Source organism: Etheostoma cragini, chromosome 7, assembly GCF_013103735.1.
Source record: "Etheostoma cragini isolate CJK2018 chromosome 7, CSU_Ecrag_1.0, whole genome shotgun sequence".
NCBI classification, from domain to species: domain Eukaryota; kingdom Metazoa; phylum Chordata; class Actinopteri; order Perciformes; family Percidae; genus Etheostoma; species Etheostoma cragini.
Genome location: NC_048413.1, coordinates 2,729,390 through 2,750,015, shown reverse-complemented (window position 1 = coordinate 2,750,015; position 20,626 = coordinate 2,729,390). Strand labels below are relative to the sequence as shown.

Genomic DNA, 20,626 nt, shown 5'->3' with positions numbered 1-20,626 from the left:
ATGCAGGCTTTCCGTTGAATCCTTGATGGCTCCAAGCCCAAGTTGAGACAACCCTAATGACATCATCAGGATTATTTCTCTCGGACTTTATAAAGCTTTTGCAGAGCCACACGAGGACATTGTACAGCTGTTTTCTCCGGATGGGTAATATAACAGGTACACTGATCTTCATGTGCCCCTCTAACCAACAATCCACTCATTTTCTGATACAAGACATTCATAAAAAGCAAGATCAGAACTCTTCTTGATGGGCTCCTGAATCAATGATCAGTAACCTGACATGCTAACACAAAGGCAGAGCTTAGATTTTCTTTTGGGGTTCTTTTTCAGATTCAACTTGCCTACACTGTGTTCCCGTATCTGCTGCTATAATTGCTTCCATGTCTCTCAGATGTGGTGCAGGCTATGCTCATGATGTCAGTGAGAGGTGGAGAGAGGACAGCAGAGACCAGCTGGGCGGGGTCATTTACTGGCTGTGGAGGGCCCGTTCTCTCAGCTGAGAGTCTTGCACGTTGATGACACAGCTATGGAGACCTCTGTGTGTGCGCTGGATGAGTAAGGCTTTCCTTTGCTCATAACGTGCTGTTTCCACAGCAGTCAAGTCGGGCGTCCTTACGTCTCGGACCGCAACCTCCTACAGCCAATTAAAGTCACCACGCTCTCAGGATAAAAAGGAATGAGGTAAATTTAGTGCATGTAAACCTCTACCAACTTTTTTGGAGTTGTGAAAGGCCCTTACATGGGAAATGGAGATACATTGAATCATTATCAATATATAATTATATTTTTCCAGTGAAAAAAGCTCCTTTTGATCTGTGAGGTCCAGGAGCTTCTGAAGATAATTTTTTTTTGAGAAGCAAAAAATAAAATGCATTGACAAATGAAATGATTAACTAATGCCAACTTCTTTCTCACCCACATCAGTGGAGTAGTCTAGTTTATTGTAGTGGGCATACAACAATTGTCATTCTGCACGTTCTGAAGAATTTGTTCAGTATGTGGTCACATTATTTGACCCACATTAGAGAAAACAAATAGCTGAAGGGAAAGTTCTGTCACAAAACTATGTTGTCACGTATCATTGAACATTTTTAATTGGGTATATGGAAATTCTGAAGTTTCCTACCCCATGTACCTGTGTATCACCTAGACTACACCACTGCCTCACATCCCATAGAAGTGAGACAAACCAGCTGGATCAGTATCTTCTTGAGAACAACAGCCAATTGTTTCCCACTCCTGGGATCTGGATCTTTATTCACCACATTATCTCTGATCTGAGGGTGGCTTGCGCTTTACTTTGCTGATGTTCACCACCTCAGATCATCTGTTAATAACACAAGTAAGTGCAGCGTTAAATGGGGTTTCTTGATAAAGACGGCCCGTGGATGAGGACATGTAGTACAAAGATGCAGAGCTTCATCTGTGTCTTCAGTCTGTGACTGCACTCCTATTCACTCCCAGAGTCTGAGGCGTGAGTGATGCAACACAAACAAGTTGTGGTTTAACAGTCTAACATTACATGTACAGTAACAGTTTCATGACCAGGCACAGTGATTACCTGGAGTCTTTCCATCAGTCTGAGGTCGCCTACTCTTTCTGTGGTTTAACCTTTCGAACATACTAGACAGAATGAATAACCGAATAACTGTAAAATGTGCGTGTTTATGGAAATATGATCTCAAAGCTGCTGAAATAGTCAGGAAAATAAGCTCTCAGAAAATACATTGCTGAAGCCAAAGAACATCCGGCTGGGAAAAAAGAACAAGCATCTTATCTCAGAGATACGCAACAACTATTTAAAGGAGTAGTTCGACTTTTTGGGAAATACACATTTTGGCTCCCTTGCCAAAATCTTGTTAAGCTCGACGGCTGGTTAGCTTAGCCTGCAACAGAGACTGGAAACAAGGGGAAACAGCCAGCTTGTCTCTGTCCAATGGTTTCCAAACTTGAAGCTAAGCTAACCATCTCCATGGCTACTGATCAACACTTAACGACAGACCTGAGAGGGGTTTGGTCTTCTCAACAAATCAAAGCAAGAAAGTGAAAATGTGTAATCGGTTTTATTCATTTGCCCCCTCTTACCCTGTGTGCCTGGACACTTGCTATAAAACAAAGTATTGCAACACCATGATGGGGATGTAAAAAAACAGCAAAGCCAAGCTAAAACTCATGATGTTTCTTCCTCTTTCATTAACACAAAAAAGAAGTCACTTTGAGGTTGCTTCTTTTTCACATCTTGTTTAGACCCTGCGTGGAAACTTACAGTATCTATTGTTGACTCATCGTGGTTAATATAGAAGCATTTTGGTGTCAACTGGTAACTGCAACCACACGCCGAGCATCAAAACATGTGAGATACACTTTTCATCCATTAAAAGGTGCACTATGCATTCTCGCGTGGTTTCAGCGCAATTTCGTTCTTGTCTCAAATCGTAGGCGTCACTCCTTGATCCGCTAGCTGCCTTGCCCCTGAAAACACGGTGACAAAGTCCGGTCTCGGGAGACAACACGGGGCGTAAATGTCAACGAAACACTAGAGGCACAGGCTGTGCACCAAAATACAACAACTCACTTCAACCAGTCACAGACCAGATGGGTTGGGGGTTAGTAACGGTTAGGGTCTGCTCCACAGTCCCTGAAATATAATACACCAGTTGCAGCTAGTTAGCAATTTGCAAATTAACAGGACAGAAGAAGACAGATTTTTGAACGGTCAATGCGATCTGATAAGTGTGATTAGCTTTTCCGTGAGCTTTACCGTTAGCGCTCTTGTTAACTTTCCTGTAAGTTTTATGGTTAACTTTCCTGTTAGCTTATAGCAAATAGCAGTTAGCTAGCTAGCTAACAGATATCTTGAACATCGCCAGATAAACATTAGTGTTCCTGTCGATGTGCATCAAACTTAAAGATTCCAACATATTTGAAAATTTCAACATGTTTAATTGCAAAAATATACATAGAATTCAACTGTTCTTTTCTGATTGTGTCCGCTATCTTGGCCGGCTTGCTGAGTTCGCAAGGTATCCTGGGAAATTTTATCTCCTACTTCATTTTAAGCCTGCATTGGACCTCACTATGTTTTGAGGGTTGATTTTTAGGGGGAAATAGCACTCCCCTTGCACCTTGAAGCATTGGGACACCCTAACCATCCACGAGATCGCACAAAACCAAGGGTTAAATGTAGGGAAGGGGGGGTATTGGGACAGGCCCTTACTCAGGTAGTAATGACAGTTGCGGAAACATAAGGAGAGGGGCGAGCTTGCTCTGTTTTACTTTGAATTTACTTGGAACATCAACAGATGTGAGCATGCAGGAACTCATAGTGCACCTGTAAGACACATGATTTGAATGAACACTTTTAATTGAAACACAACCTAGATTTAATGTGTCAATCAGTAAGCTGCTTGTGGAGGCATTTTGTTAACCCCTGTTCCTTGGTCTTCTACAATGACCAGCTGCTCGTAGCTTCAAATAGCTGTATAACTGTGAAGTCTGTCCATCCAGATAAAAGACATTTCTCATGACTTCCCCCGACTCCATCTCAACGTTTCCCCATGCTAAATTTCTAAGACTGTGGAACATTTTCCTTATTACTCCTGGTATCTCCACCCAGACCATGTACACTTCCTCTCTCAGAGGCTCAATTTTTCCGCAACCTTCTCCTCATGCAGGAGCACTCATGCTGTGTTAAGGCACCGGGCACCCTTATTAGCACAGCATGGGCTTTAACTTCCTGTATTCTCTGATAGGGACACACCCATCACTGACAATGGTTTAAAGCCAAGCCTTGACGCCTAGAGTTCCTAAACCTTCCACATCCATATATCACCTGTCACAATCCTGCAATCATCATTCTCCTTTCTCCTTCTTTACCCTATAAAGCGGATCGATCATTATTTTCCCTTTTTTCCAAAGATTTGTTGTATACACGATTTGCAAGTTGTACATTTAGGACAGAGAGAAAACTGGAGGATTTATTGGTCTGATTCTGAACATGCAAGTGTACGTCACCACATAAATACAACACTGTGCCTCACGAGAGTCCACCATGATGACAAAGAAAGGATACATTAGGGAAATGAATGAGGAGCAGCTGTTGCTTCAAACCAAACAACGGTGCTTCTCTGACTCACCAGCTTTTACCCTGTAATCAGGGATAAAACAACAATTCAGGGGGGGAGAAAACAGACCTTCAGGTGATTCGACAAAGAGTGCGTTGATTCACCTGCCAGCTGCTGGTGAGGGGGTCTGGCTGCTCAGGAGGGGAGGCTGTGATTAGTAAGAGGCTGGGAGATGACCTCCCCTCACCGGGTGAGTGGCCACACTGTGCAGGAGCTTAATGAAGGGGCCTGAACGCAAAGAAAGACCTGCAGGGGTCAGAGTCTGATGTCGGTGAGAAACTACAGAACCCTCTAATCTGTGTGTTTGTGTGGGTGGGTGTGTGTGTGTGTGGGTGTTTGTGTGGGCTTGTTTAACTCTATTTCTCTCTCCAAAAACCAGGAGTCCAGTATACCTTGGAGGGTCCTCAACGCTTTTTGGGGCCAAAATGCTGGACCCCACAACTTTAAAGAGCTGTTTGAGGGTTAAGACTTGGTTTTAGGATAAGGGTTAGAATTCGGGGGTGGAGAAAACAGACCTTCAGGTGATTCGACAAAGAATCGGGGGTAAGGGTTTAGGTTAGGCGTTTAGCTGTGATGGAAAGGGTAGGGTAAGAGGCTAGGGAATGCAACATGTGCCACAAACCTGTGTGTGTGTGTGTGTGTGTGTGTGTGTGTGTGTGTGTGTGTAGCGTATATGTGTAGTGATATCTTACCATGCAGATAGCTTTTACATAATTTTGTGCATTGTGTATCAGACTCCAGTACAATAGGTGTAAATGTAAATGGACTGTATTTGTATAGCGCTTTTTTTTAGTCTTCACAACTACTTAAAGCGCTTTTACATCATACAGTAAACATTCACCATTCACTCACATTCATTTACTGAGGCCGAGGCGGCAGTAGAAGGTGCCACCTGCTCATCAGATAAACACTCACACACATTTTTACTCTGATGGACACTTCTACATGGACCCCAAACCTTCCAATTGGCAGGAAACCCCTCTACCACTGAGCCACAGCCACCCCACAATAGAGGTGGATCTTTTGGTTTTTAATACTTACAGCATTGGGAAACTTAGATTTATACTCAAAAACTGCACAGCAACGTCTTTTCAGAAACAGTATACCAGGTAGTTGGGATAAACGCCAAAATACACTTCTAAAAGAATGGTTAGACATTTTGGTAAATCCACTTATTCTCTTTATCCCTGAACGTTAGACAAGAAAATCAATACCACTTTCATATGTATTCTGCTACAGCTCACTTTGTTGAGCGTAATGAGCACCAGCTTTTGATCACATCCCATGTTCTTCATAAGCAGATGGAGTTTGCTCAATCAAACCTCCTGCATGGGTAAACATGGTCTTTCATAATTTAGAGTAAACCAGCCCTTTAAAAGTGCACTTTGTTAAATAATTTCCTTTAAAGAGGAAAATTGCTTTAATAGTGGAACAGTTGGAAAAGAAAGATTTCAGCCAAGGATATGGATTATGGGGAATACCCATCACTTGCCTGGATGTCAGCCATGGTCTCAGCTCAGAAAAGAGTTAGTATAATATCCACTCACATATCCAAAACATCCCTGGAAAGTCTGCACCCACCTCTTAAGGATGTAGTCCTCCAACACCAACTATATACAGGCAAAGATCTAATCTTAATGTGTCAACAGGCCAGGAAGAGAAGACTAATGGCACCTGATTCAAGCATTTGTGCTCATTCCAAAGCAATGACTTTTCAGTGTTTCGACCTCAGGGGAGAAGTGGCAGCCTGTGGGAAACAGCACCAGAGGGTGAAATGAGGCAGATCGGGACATATTCGAATCATTAACCATGTAGTTTGTCTCCAGTTCACGTTACTTCACCAAGAATTTATGGCAGTTTGAACCTCTCTTTCTCTCTCTCTCTCTCTCTCTCTCTCTCTCTCTCTCTCTCTCTATCTCTCCCGGAGCTTAATCTCCAGGAGGGTGTTTGGGGTTTCTATTGAAATATTTGACCAGCTCCCGGGATGCTTTCTGACACGGGAGTCAAGTAAATCTGTACCAAGATCACAGCAGAGTCCTTTGATGTTTTTCAAGAATGCCTCATCAGTCTCCTTTAACTCCTAAAGCCCCAGACAAATGAAGGACCCCCTCCCAGAGATTTCTTATTGATTCCCCCGAGAGGTCGGTGGGAAAGCCATCGCATTACGGAAGTGCTGAACCTTAACATTTTCTCTGGGAGCAGCTGGAAGTGTCTGGTCATTAAAGGAAAAAGAAGGAGATCAAATTGACATTCAGCTGTGTTATGGCCTTCTAACTCCCCCCCTCTTTACCAGTTTACACAGCTCAGGTGACTCTGTGTGACAGTACTGATGTTTTCTGAATTCGGCAGACACAACGAGGACAGAGACACATGTTTACTTCGGTTCTGTGCTCTGTATTTGGCATCTGGCATGCTTTCTCAGTGATTTATCTGAAACATATACTTAAAGAAATGACCCTTGAACTGATTTGTTATCTGTTACAACAAATGTTACTAACACTGAAAACTGAAATCCAAACTATAAATGACCTCACATTTCTATGTTTAGTCCCCAAGTCAAACGGATGAGCAGCTATTCTTAAAGGCCTCTGAAACCTTCCTTCTCTCCGAGGGGATCCTCTTTCCACTAAAACCCTTGTGAGAGGCTATAAATAATCTTCTGAAGTCATCCCTGATGCGTAATTAATTTTCAGCAGTAGTTCCCTGGTGGTGAAGCGTTGCAGTGTTGTGACAAGCTACTCAATCAAGCCCATCACCTGTTGGACTCATACTACGCCTGTTTTCCCAGCAGAAACCCGAGAACAGGCCCCGCTTCCCAGCGTGCATTCGCACCAATGACACAGTGGGTAAAAAATAGAATTTGTCCATGTTGGAATTCCCTTATACATTTAGAATTGGAAACATGGTCTAAATGCATTTTTAATGGCAGTTAGTTTTTTTAATAGGTGGCTGTGTACACTGTGCAAAAGCTAGATTGTATTAAAATTATGATCCTATAAAGGGTTATAATTGATATTTTATCTCATCACTTTAATCACTGAGAAGCCAAAATACAAGATTCTTTATCAGCTTCAACCTTAACGGCACCTGTAACCCTAAGCGGCACATTTCCTGAGTAAACTCCACCCTTACAGATTGTTCCACACATGGAAAGCAGCCTACACCCTCCTGCATCCCTTCCCTGAACACACACATCTGCTTCTGCATGCATGTTTCCATGACACCAAGGGCGATGAGAGAGAGAGAGAAAAGTAGTCCAGCACACACACACACACACACACACACACACACACACACACACACACACACAGAGTATGGAAACTCTCATCCACAGAGACAACATTGTTTTTACAGGTAGACCAGCGAAGCCGCTTTGTTACAGGAAATGAGGGCATTTTGATAAAACACTCAAAATACAAGGCCGCTACTGAAAACTGAACAACTATAAACGTCTGCGCAGCCCGGCCCCTGCTGGGACGGACTACCACTGCCAGTTTTGCACAAGCAAGAGAGAAACACAAAAAGTACTGTAGGAATATGGTATTAATTAAGGTTGAGGAGTGACTTGCTTGCCTGCCGTGATAGGGGTTAGACCGTTAGACATTTGCCACAAGCAGGGAATTTGACATGATTCACTTAATTGTCCATTAGGGAATGGGGCGCATGGACAGGAAGCGATTCTACATCCTTTCCCAGATTTGCAAAAACATATATCCCACTTATTCCCACCACATCTACAACCCAAAGTCTGACCCCCAAAAACATGCTATTGATCATGTGAGCCCGGGGCCACAGCAGCATCAGGATCAAGAGCAGAACAGAGCTGTAACAGCATGGTTGGAAAGTGCATTTAGACAAAGACACATCTGTAGAAAGACAATGTGAAACTGTTTGATGTCCTTATTTTTTTCCTTTTCACTCTCAGTCTACAGCTCTATGAGCCTACTCAGTGTTTTGAGCTAAATGCTAATATTCTCATGCTAACGTGTCCACAATGACAATGCTAATGTGGTGTCTGAACAGCAATGCTGGATGACGTGTTTGACAAGGAATCCGGCTTGACACTGTCTTCAGTTTATCATGTCAACGATTCTTCAGCATTAATTTACAAGCTCTGCAGAAGCTAGGAGAGTGACCCAGCCCAAATGCACAATCTGTCTCTCAGTACTTCAAACATACCTAATATTAATTAATTTATTAATACTTCATATAATTAAATAACATGTTAGAATGTTGAAAGTTGTGAGTTGCATAAAGTCCCTTGAACCTATACAGCCATTAATCACTGCTCTCCACATGGAATAGCTCCTTCAAAATATCACTCCACATGTACAAGATATAAATCATTGACCCTTTGCATTGGTACATATGACAGTGCTTAATTTGAACCCATATGACAGAACCTGATTCAGTTTTCTCAGTCATTAGACACTACACTAACATCCTGATATTTAGCAAGTAATGTTTATCATGTTTAACATCTTAAGTTTAGTGTTAGCATGCCAAGATTTGCCAATTAAAACTTAGAGTGGCTGTAATAGACGGGGTTGTTCATGGTGACCTGCAGTAAATGATCACCCCAAACTTAGCTCATTGTTTAGCTGTCTTACCTGCAACTTCACTGTTTTTCTTCACTTTCACCGCTCACACAGCATCATTCTCAGCAGCAGGCAGCTGTTTCAGCAGAATAAATCTCCTTAAACCAACTGGGCACTACCTGCTCAGCACCACACAGCACAAGGACAGAGTTACCGACGAGCTAGTGGAGCATTTAGCCACTAAAGAGACCGATTTTTCACTTAGGAGGTGGTGGAGACCAAAAACAGAGCTAAAAGAGAGAGAATGTTGGACTTAAATTCATCAGGAGGACACAAACAAGACCCCGGAAGAGTGATATTTTTGCTTCAGAACTTGATGTGTAAATAAGCAACGATGTACCATTGAGTTCCCCACATCAACTTAAAAGGTATTTGTCAGTGTTGTTTCACAACGTGTTTCCTTTGCACCCGAGTGGCCAAAAAATAAGTTATAAAAGTTCTGCTGAGGCTGATGGGAATAACGTCATGAACCAAGTATATTAGTTACTTTTGACTTCAAAGTTGGTACAATTCATGAGGGCAACACAAATGTCTGTTTCACATTTAATGGCAATCCATACAGTAGATGTGGATATATGTTTTTAGAAAAGGGAACAGCCAATGTCATGGCAACCCAACTGACAGTTATTGAGAAATTTCAGTTTGGACCAAAACAGTGGACAGCAACCATCCCTCGAGCCTCCCTGCTAGTGTCGTCAGAATGTGTTTTGGGTAGTGAGAGCATGAACTGCATTGTTATATGATATTGCAACAATGTTATTTTAATGACACAATATTACCACATGAGGGGGATGTCAATATTCATCCATCAGTCCCTGAAACTTGCCACTTTTGACCAAGCTAAGATAGCCCAACATACAACATTTCTCCCCACTTTCAACAAATTAACAACAGCCAAATTGCAAAAACTGACTCCCATGAATGAAATGTATCGGCACATTCCTCTTTCTCCAGATACTTCTGATATGATGTCACCTCTTTCCTCTTCTCGGTTCAGATAGGAAGCCCTCACATGAGGTTACCCTCTGGTTGTTGTTAAGAGGCTATGTAAGGATGTAGATATTTAAACTTCCACCTTAAGCAAAGCTGGGCACACAGCCAGCTGCTTGGCTAATGGGATGGTTTTTATTACACAACTGAAAGGAAGCAAGAACATGTTAACTAAAAACACAACAGAAACTTCAGGCTAGTAGCCTCCACAGTGTACGGATGTTTAGAGTCCATGTCGGGGAACTTGGATGTAGCCATGACGGACATGTCCCTGGGGACCACCAGGCAGAGCAAGACACACCATATTTCACACAGCTGTGGACACAGCTGTTTTTTCTGGTTCTGCTGGGAGTCACTTGGCTGCGCTGGCACACATCAGTTTCCTTTTTTTGATTGTTCAGGCTGTGCCATCTTATACCCGGAGCTTTGATGACATAATATAAATCTTCTGGTTCTGGGTTTAGAGTGTTCGTTCACATTTCAAACCTGAACTGCATTTAATGCAGAGTCAACAATTCCAAATGAATCATATGCAAAATGCTTTAAAACCTCATATTATATCCACCCCATTTATATAAATGAGGGTAGAGTAAATAAAAAATAAAAAAACCTCCATGATGATCATGTAGTTGAATCAACATCCCTCTTAAAACTGAACAACACATCCTTCATGGAGGACCGTAAACGGGCAACTGAGTGAATGTTCATATGTAGAAAAATAACAAAGCCATTTTAAGAAGTGGTGTCTTATAACTGCATATTGTGAACAGGTCAAAGTGGAACGCCTGGCATCGTTTTTTGCTTCTTTCTTTGCCACAGCACATTAAGAGGGAGCTGCACTCTTCTGGGACTGTGGGATCTTTGCCTCAGCACACACTATTACACATGCAAGTCTATTTTTTTTTTAGAATGAAGATGCCTCTTTCCCAACTGTAACCACTGATAACATTATTTATTAACCTCACAAACCAGTGATCTTTGCTACTACTTCCTGTTGAGAACCCATCCCCCTCGCTCTGTGACAACAGGCAGCTTTTACTTTGAAAATCATGAGAAATGGGAAAGGGTATTGCCCTTCTCTTAGTAATACAAACAACCCTGAATAAGACATAAATTGGCTTACATATGAGAAAACAAAGGCCATGATAGAATTTAAGAGAATATTTTCAGGGACGTGTGTTGCCATTTCAATGATGGGGCCCTAAGAGAAAGTGCTAGCAGCTTTCAGTTTTGTGTTGACCTTAACGGCCCTCATTGTTTCCTTCTTCCTGCTTCCAGGAGGGCATTTGGATCCTGTCTCTGAGCGCACAGAGTGAACTTTGTGTGTCGGAGGGTCTGGATTTCTCTCCTCAGTTCAGTCAGCACGTGAAGAGCACGGCAGACCAGTGAAAATACCATGAGCCAGTTTTATGAATAGTGCCATTTAAAAGGGATTGGTTTCGGTGAAGGCCTAATGATGCCATAGCATTAGCGTCACAGGGAGAGAGGCAAAGAGAGAGCATTCTTTCCAGGCGCTGGAGCAGCACTTTCAGACTGGTAGACTGGAGTGAGTTGGTGTGGCAGCTTTCCATTTCACATACGTCACCCCCCTAATGCCCAGTTGCTCTCCACGGCTGTGTCCAGTCACAACAGTTAAATTAAAGCCCAGATAAAGCTGGTGATTTTGCACATCTGTCAACACACTCTGAGATGACTCTCTCCTCTGAATGGGGTGTTTTTTTTTTAAAATCTCCTCTCAAAATATTTCCACAGGCTGGTGTTGGGCTCCATCATCAGCCCTAGAGCTATCAGGCCGAGCTGAGTTCTTCCGGCCATTGGAGAGGTGAAACAATGGGAAGCCAGGGGCCGGAAAGGTTAATCAGACAACGCATAGTTCTCAGAGCTGCGGACTGCTGTCAGAATTGTTGCAACGGTAATGTGTTTTTGGTGTTTCTTTGTGTGTGTGTGGGCCTACTCTCGCCACACAGTGACCGGCACAAAAGAGAATGGGAATTTTTATTAGGTAACTTTAGGTAAAGAAACAACCCTCGTGTTGTCTCCCTGTCAACCTTGAACTTGTCCTTCCAGGTCAAAAATTGAAAATGAACATTCATTTGTGAGCTTTTCCGATGTTTTTGTCGCTTTTTGTGATGTTTTTGTCACTTTTCCATGCTTTTGGCGCTTTAAAAAAAAAACTTAAGCTGGTTTAATAATAGTTTTTACACTTATTTTGGAATTCCCAGTCAACAAACCTAATTTTCTACATACGTTTTTAGTTAAAAAGGCAGAAATTATGAATTATTTTGACTAATAGTTAAGATCAAAGGATGTTGAGTGGATCACAGATGGGTATATGTCAAAGTTTAGTCCGGATACTGTTTTGAAACCATGAAAAAAAAGAATTAAAATGCTATAAGATTAAATAAAACACCCCAAATATTCAATAAAGGTAATCATTAATGTTACTTGTTTTTTGGTTAAAGGGGTATGGCAGAAATTTAGTTTTGCACTTTTGCACAGAAACACAACAAAAGCAGAATAGTCAAGTCGAAGCAGCAGAGGCTAAGCTATCCAGATGTTTACCTCCAAAAACACTGCACTTCCCAGAATGCAACGGAACAGCAAGAAATTCAGTTTCTTATTTTTGTAACTTGAGAAGTGGCCCTCAAAGGGTAACAACTTCACGTTTAAAATCGGTGGTGTGCCCTTTATTGTAACAATACGATAAGATAATACCAATCTTGAAGGAATTCTCGCAATCAGCGACGTGACTGCCATTGGTACCGAGGTTATCAGTGTTTGGTTTGCGAAGCTAGTTGAGGGGAAGTAGCTGTCAGAGCAGGGAGTGTGCATCCTGCATCGCGGAGCAGAGACGTCAGATCTGTGTGGGTCACACTGGCAAAGGGCCGCTCATGAGAAGCCAGTTCTGGTTCAGGATGACGGGAAAGAGAGGGCAGACTTTGTGTCACTTACGCCAGATAGCAACTTCCTATTGAAGAGAAAAGGGAACCGATATTTTGGCTTCTATAATCTAAATATAAGCCTAAAAAAATGTTGTACACAGTGAAAAAAACCAAGAGGGCTCCTATAAACTGAGAGATAGCATAGTTGATTTAGAAATGATGGTACCGGATGCCTGATTATTCTTAAGAATCAAAGCCAGCTCCGGGATGTTACTATATCCAATAAATAAATCCTGAGCCTCAGATTTCAGAGTAACAGCTGCAGTGAGTGAACCCACCATGTGAGACCAACATCTGGATGCAGAGAGGTTGTGTTCAGAGGAATGCACTGAGTTTATGCTGCCATCTAGTGGTCGGAGACTGTACTGCACACAGCAGACAGTCAGTCATGACCCCTCCCAGGATCTAGATGAGGACAAAGGCTGATGTGTTAACATTCTGAGTTTTTTTTTTTTTTTTAAAGGAATATTCTGCGGAATTCCGCATCCCCAGTTTCCACGTGGCCCTAGCAATGACAAAACAACCAGATAAACACTGACTAAAATAGCTACTGAACCCTTTTTCTATTACAAACCACATATAATTGCATTTAAATTCATTTATCTTCAAACGTTGATCAAGAACACAAAAATCACAAATGGATGGAAACGCTTTTGTGAATAAATGATAACTATAAATCCCATAATCAAGATATTAGCAATCAAGATATTAGCAAGATGGCATCAATGGCAGCTTAACCCTCGCATGGTATTCGGGTGAAATTTTAAATTTTTACAAGAAGGAAAATGGTACAAGTTACATTTTTTCTACCTGAAAAATCAACGGCTTTATCTTATTTTCTGTGATAAACATGCATTCCTGACTCAATTCTGAAAATTATTCTGGATAGGACCACTTATGTTTTTACCATATTGGATTTTTAACATGAATTACAATAACCTTATGACAAAAAACGATTGTGTTCCAGTATAGACTGCTTGTAGTCCCTGAACATTTGTTATCCCAAATGTTTGAAATTGAAATAAAGACATTATTTGTTGAGAGATTAAGTAAAATTTTATTTCAAAATTGATTTTAAAACCCCAAACAGGTCAATTTGACCTGAGGGATACAAGAGGGTCCCAAAAGTGAAGACAATAAAAGGGTTGAACGCCCCCCCCCCCCCCCCCATGTTCATGTCAAATAAAGATGTATTGTCTGCTAAAACCAACACAACACAAACACAACTTCATCCTTTTAAAATCCGTGTTTTATTGTTTTTATTTTTGTATAAAAAACCTTTTTGTCCACTTTAGGCAACAGTTAGCATGAGAGCAGTTCTCACAGCTTTTAGGTGAAGTCTAAACATATCATCTTTTCTAACGATCACACACCCCTTTCACACAGAGAAACACACGATCACATAGTGTACTGGAGTTAATTTAATGCAGTGGTCCCAGACCTAGGTCTATTAGTAGAAAGCCAAGGACAAAAAGCTCAACAATAGGCAGCTTTTAATCATCATCGCTTTAAAGATGTTGAGGCAAGTCACGCAAACACACAAAGGGCCACAATAAATCTAAAGCCTCACGTTCACTACAGGAGACCGGGTTTTTTTGTGGGTTTTTTCAATCTGATGGTCGAAAGCGTCGTCTAATTAGGGTTGAAACCACTGCTTTGGTGCAACTCTTAAGCGGATTTATATTAAGACAATACAAAAAAAAGGCAAAGAAACACATCAGACATCTCGTACACGGCAGCACATCCTGTGTTCGGCGACAGATGTAATTGTAGGCGACCAAACAAAGGACTGATTTTGTGTAAGAAGAGTCGGCACGCTTACGCAGATCAGTATTAATCAGACGTCGCTTGAAAAAGACTTTTAAAGACAAGCGATGTTATACGATTGCATTTACATACTCAATGACAAAAGGAATCATGTGCAGCGCGGTAGCTATTGCGCTTCTACGAGAGGCTCTGCGACACGTTTTACTTCCAAACATCAGTCATCCAGGAACATCTCTGTGAAATCATATTTCTCATGACGGTGGAGAGAATGAAAGACAAAAAAAAAAACAAGTTATTGTAAATATGTAACATCAGCACCTTTCCGGAATAAAATATGTTTCCTCACTAATATACTCCCCCTCCACATTTTCATAATACAGTACATACACATGTACATGCACACACGGATGCATACAAAACTCCCTCTCTCACATAGATACGCTAATGTAGACACACACACACACACACACACCATAAAATATACAAAGTCAGGTTGTCAATCTGTTTCAAGTTAGTAAGATCACATCATTTTGTAGAACTACTTTCTTTGACTCTTTCAATGCTATATTCTTCATATGCAGTTTGACTCGCATAATGTGTTATGATTCATTAAAAGAGGAGAGGCCTGGAGGAGATCTGTCACATGACTGACTGCATGGAGTTACAGTATAGCAGTAGAAAAAGATCTCCTTCACTCCAAAAAAACTAAAGAAAACAAAGACTCTGGACTTCAAACCAACAGTATCTAATTCACAAAATTAACGTTAATCACGGAAATGATAAGTAATATCATAGGCATTGGAACGACAGGTAAACTAGAGTTTTTGTTGACAAATCAACTGCATTTGCACGAGCAGCGCGAGGTGAGCAAGAGCAATGAGTACAGTGTTGGTCTGCTGCCCTGCGTTGGTTTTCCTTCGTTAGCACTCGCCCTCGGTATAACAATGTGCGTACGGTTTCAAAAAAAAAAAAAAAAGAAAGAAAAAGCAGCAACCTTGGCTCTGTCTTGCACATTGCAAATGCATATACAGTACACAAAAACAAGTATTTCCAGGATAATTAGGTCTATTTTCAGCGGAGGATGCTATCGGAGGCCTTTATTTGGCTTGACTACAGCACAGGCTGCTGTAAGGGAAAGTGAGCAAGTAGGTGTCTAAACTCATAAGCTTCAGGCTCGCTGCAAAACAATTTGTGTTTAGCATTGATGGATTTTTTATCATCACCGAACCAAAGGCTTATGTCAGCATTCACACATTGCGTTTCATGTTCGCTACGCTGGGAATGAACAAGTCCCCACCTGCTGTGCACTTTCCCATCGACCGTTGACTCCTACACACAAGTGTATTTTTTAAATGTTTTTCCATTAAGGCCTCACCCCCAAACTGTATTACGCACAATGTTTCCTTGTAACAGAGTCCATATTACTTGTAGGGAGTAGTCTGTATGTGCTTTCAGCATCCCACCCCCCCTCCCTCAGGTATCGTAATACTCACTTCTTATTCTCCACATAATTCAACGCCAGTCACTACAAGAGATTGCCACCTGTAATAATTCTTGATAATAGCAGTGATAAATGTGAAATGTGTAATTTCTTTTCATCTTAGATGAAGCTATTGTGCAAAATATCTGCAGAGAAGCCAGAGCTAAACTTGGGGGGGCGGTGGAGCGACTCCCTCGTCCGGGCACGCCTCCCGTTGGCACTGCAGGGGACTGGAGGGCCTCTCCCCTGCTACCCCCATGTCTCCCTCCGAGCACAGGATCACATTAGTTAAAGATTTGCCCAAAGTAGGCCTGCAGGGGATCTCCCCAGGCTTATGATCTTTTGACTCCTCTCCTCCTCCCCCTCCTTCCTCTTCTTCCTCTTTTTCTTCTTTCCTTTGGCCTCCTCCTGAACCCTGTTCTCCCAGAGAGTGCTACTCCTGTTCCGCCTCCTGCGCTCTGTGGAGGCTCTCGAAGGCTCCCGACTGTATGGGGCCCAGCTGGTAGTAGAGCAGAGAAGTGGAGTCTTTGAGGAGGGCCGAGGGGCTCTCCTCCTGGTTTTCGGTGATGCAGAGCACCGTGGCCCCCGTGGGGAACGGCCCCTGCAGGAGGACCTGCTCCACCCCCGGGACCTCCGGCTGCCCGGGCAGGAGGCAGAGAGGCTGCTCTGCGCCCAGCTCCTGCTGCACCGCCTCCCCTTCCGCCTCCTCGCGCTCCCGCCTCTCCTGCTCCTCGGCGCTCTGCAGGTGCAGCACGGCGGTCTCGTTCTCCCGCTCGAGGATGTCCTGCTCCGCCAGGAGATCCTGGACCTCCACCGCCGTCTGCGCCTCGCTCTCCTCCAGCTCAGAGTCCAGGCAGGCGACGGAGGACAGGTCCGGAGACGTGGGGCAAGTGGAGGAGGGGGAGGACATGTGGTCGGATTCAGCGTACTGGTCCCCGGCCCCTTGTATCAGCACCCTCCTCTTCTCCAGGTCCAGCTTCATGATGGTGTGCAGGTAGTGAGTCCGGACGCGTAGAGGGTTGAACTCGATGCGGCCCGCCATGTTGCCGCAGCCATCCCGAGAGCAGCCACATGGGAACGACATTCGGTCCACCTGGGAATGAAAGGAGGGGTGATTCAGGTCCAGTTTTATACGATTTCAACCAGAGAGGCTAAACACTTTACTGACTCTTTTACATACGTGTTCTCAGAATCAGAGTCAGCTTTATTTGCCAGGTGTGAGGACACATACGAGGAATTTTTCTTTGAAACAAAACAACCAAACAATATATAAACACACTAATATATACACACTAATATATACTGTATAAACAGAAACAATGTAGAGGTAAGTGCATGAGGGGTGCAAAGTATGCAGGAGTGAATTGGGATAGTTATTATTTTAAATGTGGAGCAATGTGAAAAAGGATGCTGGAATAAATAGTATGATGTTATTATGTTACAATATAATAATGTATAAGTTATATAAGTGTTTACTGTTATATACGGTTGTGGTTCCTTTTAATCAGGTGAAAATATATTCAAAAAAAGAGACATTTCATACAGTTTAAACGTTCAAGGACCTTGATTCTTCTAACAGGTGTGCCACTATCAACAATACTAGGGCGGACAGATTTTTTCTTATTTTTGTTTATTTTCTAAATCTCTAATTCATTTGCAAAACATCCGAAAAATTGTCCATCACAAGTTCCTAGACTAAGACATCATCACTTCTTGTTCTTCTTGCCCCCAAATATTACATTACATAAGTGAGTTGTACAAATGCATGCTGGTGTTATTGACTATTATTTGATTCGCTGTATCAACGGGGTTGATTTTGTTAAATTCAGTTCATTTCTCCGCATTGATCAATAAAAGAGAATTTGCATTTGGAGATCAATGAAGGGCTCTGTATGGATCCCCGTATCATACCGTGCTTTGAATAAAGCATTCGTAATTCCTAACAGGAGAAAGAACAAATGAACTAACTGATTTATTTTACCAACTTAAATCAAACTGCTGTACGCATGCACAGAGGGCCCTTTGAGGTGGTTCTCTTCCCGTAGAGAGTAAAGTAGAGACTGTCTTGGTGCCAATACTGAAAGACAAAGTACACACACTGGGTTTTTTTAACAAAAGGAAGACAACGAGAGTGACTGGCAAGCTAAATAAAACAGCAGAGGTGCTGCGGGAACAAAATATATCTACGGATTCATATTTTCAAACTAGAAGGATAGTCTCACTGGAATAATGGACATGTTTATTTCATGCATACGCAATTCTTTCTTAGATCAAAGCAGACATTTTTAAGGGGTCATAGTAGGAAAGCCCAGGTGTCATTAATATCATTCAAGCATCCCAGAAGGCCATGACAGGGTGACAGTGAGCCAGGATGCAGAATACAGGGACCCTGAAAGTCAAACAGCCATCATGAATTTCTTATTTATACTTGTGAATTTTCTTCTGTGACGTCCAAAGATTTTCCCTCAAAAAAGACAACTTGGAATATAAATTGCACATGGCTTTAAATGATTCAAGCGTTGTCAACAGTGCACATATTTCATTGAGCAGTGAAGACTGACTCGTTCAATACTGCACAGTGGCTCCCTTCCCTCTGCACATGCACACAGATCCACACCAAGCCTTACCTGGCACTTAATCCCGGCCTGGCTGCAGACGCAGTGGCGCGGGTCGCAGTACAAGCGGCAGTCGCAGCCGCATTCCTCCCGCGAGAGGCGGATGGTTCGGAGCTCCGCTTTCTCCCGCGCATCGATGCGGGCGATGCCGGACGCTCGCAGGAGGGCTCGCCGGCGCTTTGTGGGCAGCGGCTGAAGAAAGAAGCAGTCGTCCACCTCCACCTCGTCCACGTCCAGGTCCTCATCCGATACGTCCTCCAGAGTCAGCAGGTCTGCCTGAGCGCACTCCACCGTGCCGTTCCTCGTCAGCTGTGGACGACAGTTAGTGGACATCTGTGAGCTGGAGACAATAAGAGACTAATTCCCTATTTAAAGCTCTAGAGCTTGGTTGTTAAGGACGATCCTTCCAAAACCGCTTTGTCTGCATCTTAATCATTTCATACTGAATCTTTCAAATGGACAATGTTAGAAATGAAAGAAAATACTCAGATCTTTTATTTCAGTAGTAGTAAATCCTGCAATCAAAAAACTACTTAAGTGTAATAAAGGAGTATTATCACCAAAAAGTATTGCAAAATATTGGCCCCCCTAGAGGTTGTTGCTGGATCGAGGTGGAGTTGTGTTAACTCACAACACACACACACACTATATACGTTTGCACCCTTTCACAAGATAAATCTTGGGAGTCGTGAGATGAGAAGGGGGGTAGGAAAAACAGTTGCTCCATGAATCCGTATTAATGTTCTGGACTTCTTTCTTTCTTCTGATGAATACTGGAGAGGTGGGGCGACCTCTTGCTCACCCAGTAAAAGGGTGCGCCCCATGTAAGCCGAGAAAAAAAAAAAGATTATTGAAGTTTTACTTCTTTGGACCTCAAATAATTATTTAAATGACACCATTCAATAAGGGAAAGGCGAAATGTCTCTTTGGTGGACTTGCTAACAGCTCAGACACCCGGAATGGGACTACACACTGTCAAAAAGAGTAACAGGCTACTTTAAATTTAGATGTAGATACATGTAGAAGTATAAAGTAGCATAAAATAAAAGGTACCTCTATTTAAAAATTGTATATGTACCCTTATGGCATGTGATATTCTACATGTCAATTAAACAAGACACTGGGCTCATTCAAAAAATCTGTCTTAATCAGTCAAGGTTGCATAATATTTTACAAGACAAAAACAATACTGTATGCTTGACCCAAAACAAGGCACTTTGATTTACCTCAAGTCCTCTCTTAACTCCACTGATCAGTCCCACAGTCTGAGACCAAACGGGAAACCTACCTTCATCTTGCGGGCATTGAGCTTCTCTTGGCGCAGGTGCTGGCGTAAAGTGTGCCGGTGGCTCGTTTCCTGCTCTCGGGCGAACTCGCCCAGCGTGTAGTGTCTGATGGAGGAGTGGTGGCGGGCCATGCCCAGAGAGCTGCCGCCTTGGCTGGGCACGCTGGTGAACCCCTGCCGCCGGGGAAAGTAATACACCGTCACCACATCGAAACGTACCCGTTTCCCCCCCGGTGACGGCTTGTGCTGTCTGAGGATGGAGGTGGCTGAAGTGGGAGGAAAAAAAAGGGTTATGGGAATGTTATACTTGAGTAATTAAAGACTTTAACTATGCTAATTAACGGTTTTGAGTGGGTTTTAGAGGGTATTGCCTTTAGCGAGTGTCTCCGGTTGTTCCTTACGGGTAAATGCAGTGCTGGAGGGGGGGTTGAGGCTGTCACAGCTGTCAGCGCTGTCACTGCTGGTAACGTCATCGTCGGAATCCTTAGGTGTAGAGAATGGAGAGCTGTTGTCCACCTCTTCATATCTTCGTTTGAGGCTGAGGGACGAACCTGCCTCCATGGAAACTCGGTGTGTGAGAGCGCAAAGGAGCACACGTCCAGCCGCAGACGACACACTCCGGAGGATGTGAACCCAGAGATGTGGAAAAAGTGGCTTCTCGGTGGATACTTTAAAACCCTTTCATAAAGGAGAGGCAAAGTGGATCACGTTTTTGGCACTGTGTTATATCTGCTTGCTAATTAAACTCCTAAAAGATGATGTGTGTCTGTGTCGGCCAGGTCAGCTGTTCTGTTTTGGTCTCCTTTCATCCGTATTCCAGCTCCA

The 20,626-nt window shown here is 42.8% G+C and overlaps 1 protein-coding gene across 1 annotated transcript; it reads right to left on the bottom strand.

Moving 5' to 3' along the window:
* Positions 1-14,256: 14,256 nt before the first annotated feature.
* Positions 14,257-20,549, bottom strand: csrnp2 (cysteine-serine-rich nuclear protein 2). The gene is made up of 4 exons (XM_034877568.1): positions 20,173-20,549; positions 19,805-20,067; positions 18,529-18,825; positions 14,257-16,994 (listed from the first exon to the last, which is right to left on the bottom strand). Exons 1-4 carry the CDS (start codon positions 20,360-20,362, stop codon positions 16,335-16,337), a joined length of 1,410 nt encoding a protein of 469 aa, XP_034733459.1. The 5' UTR covers positions 20,363-20,549; the 3' UTR covers positions 14,257-16,334.
* Positions 20,550-20,626: the final 77 nt, after the last annotated feature.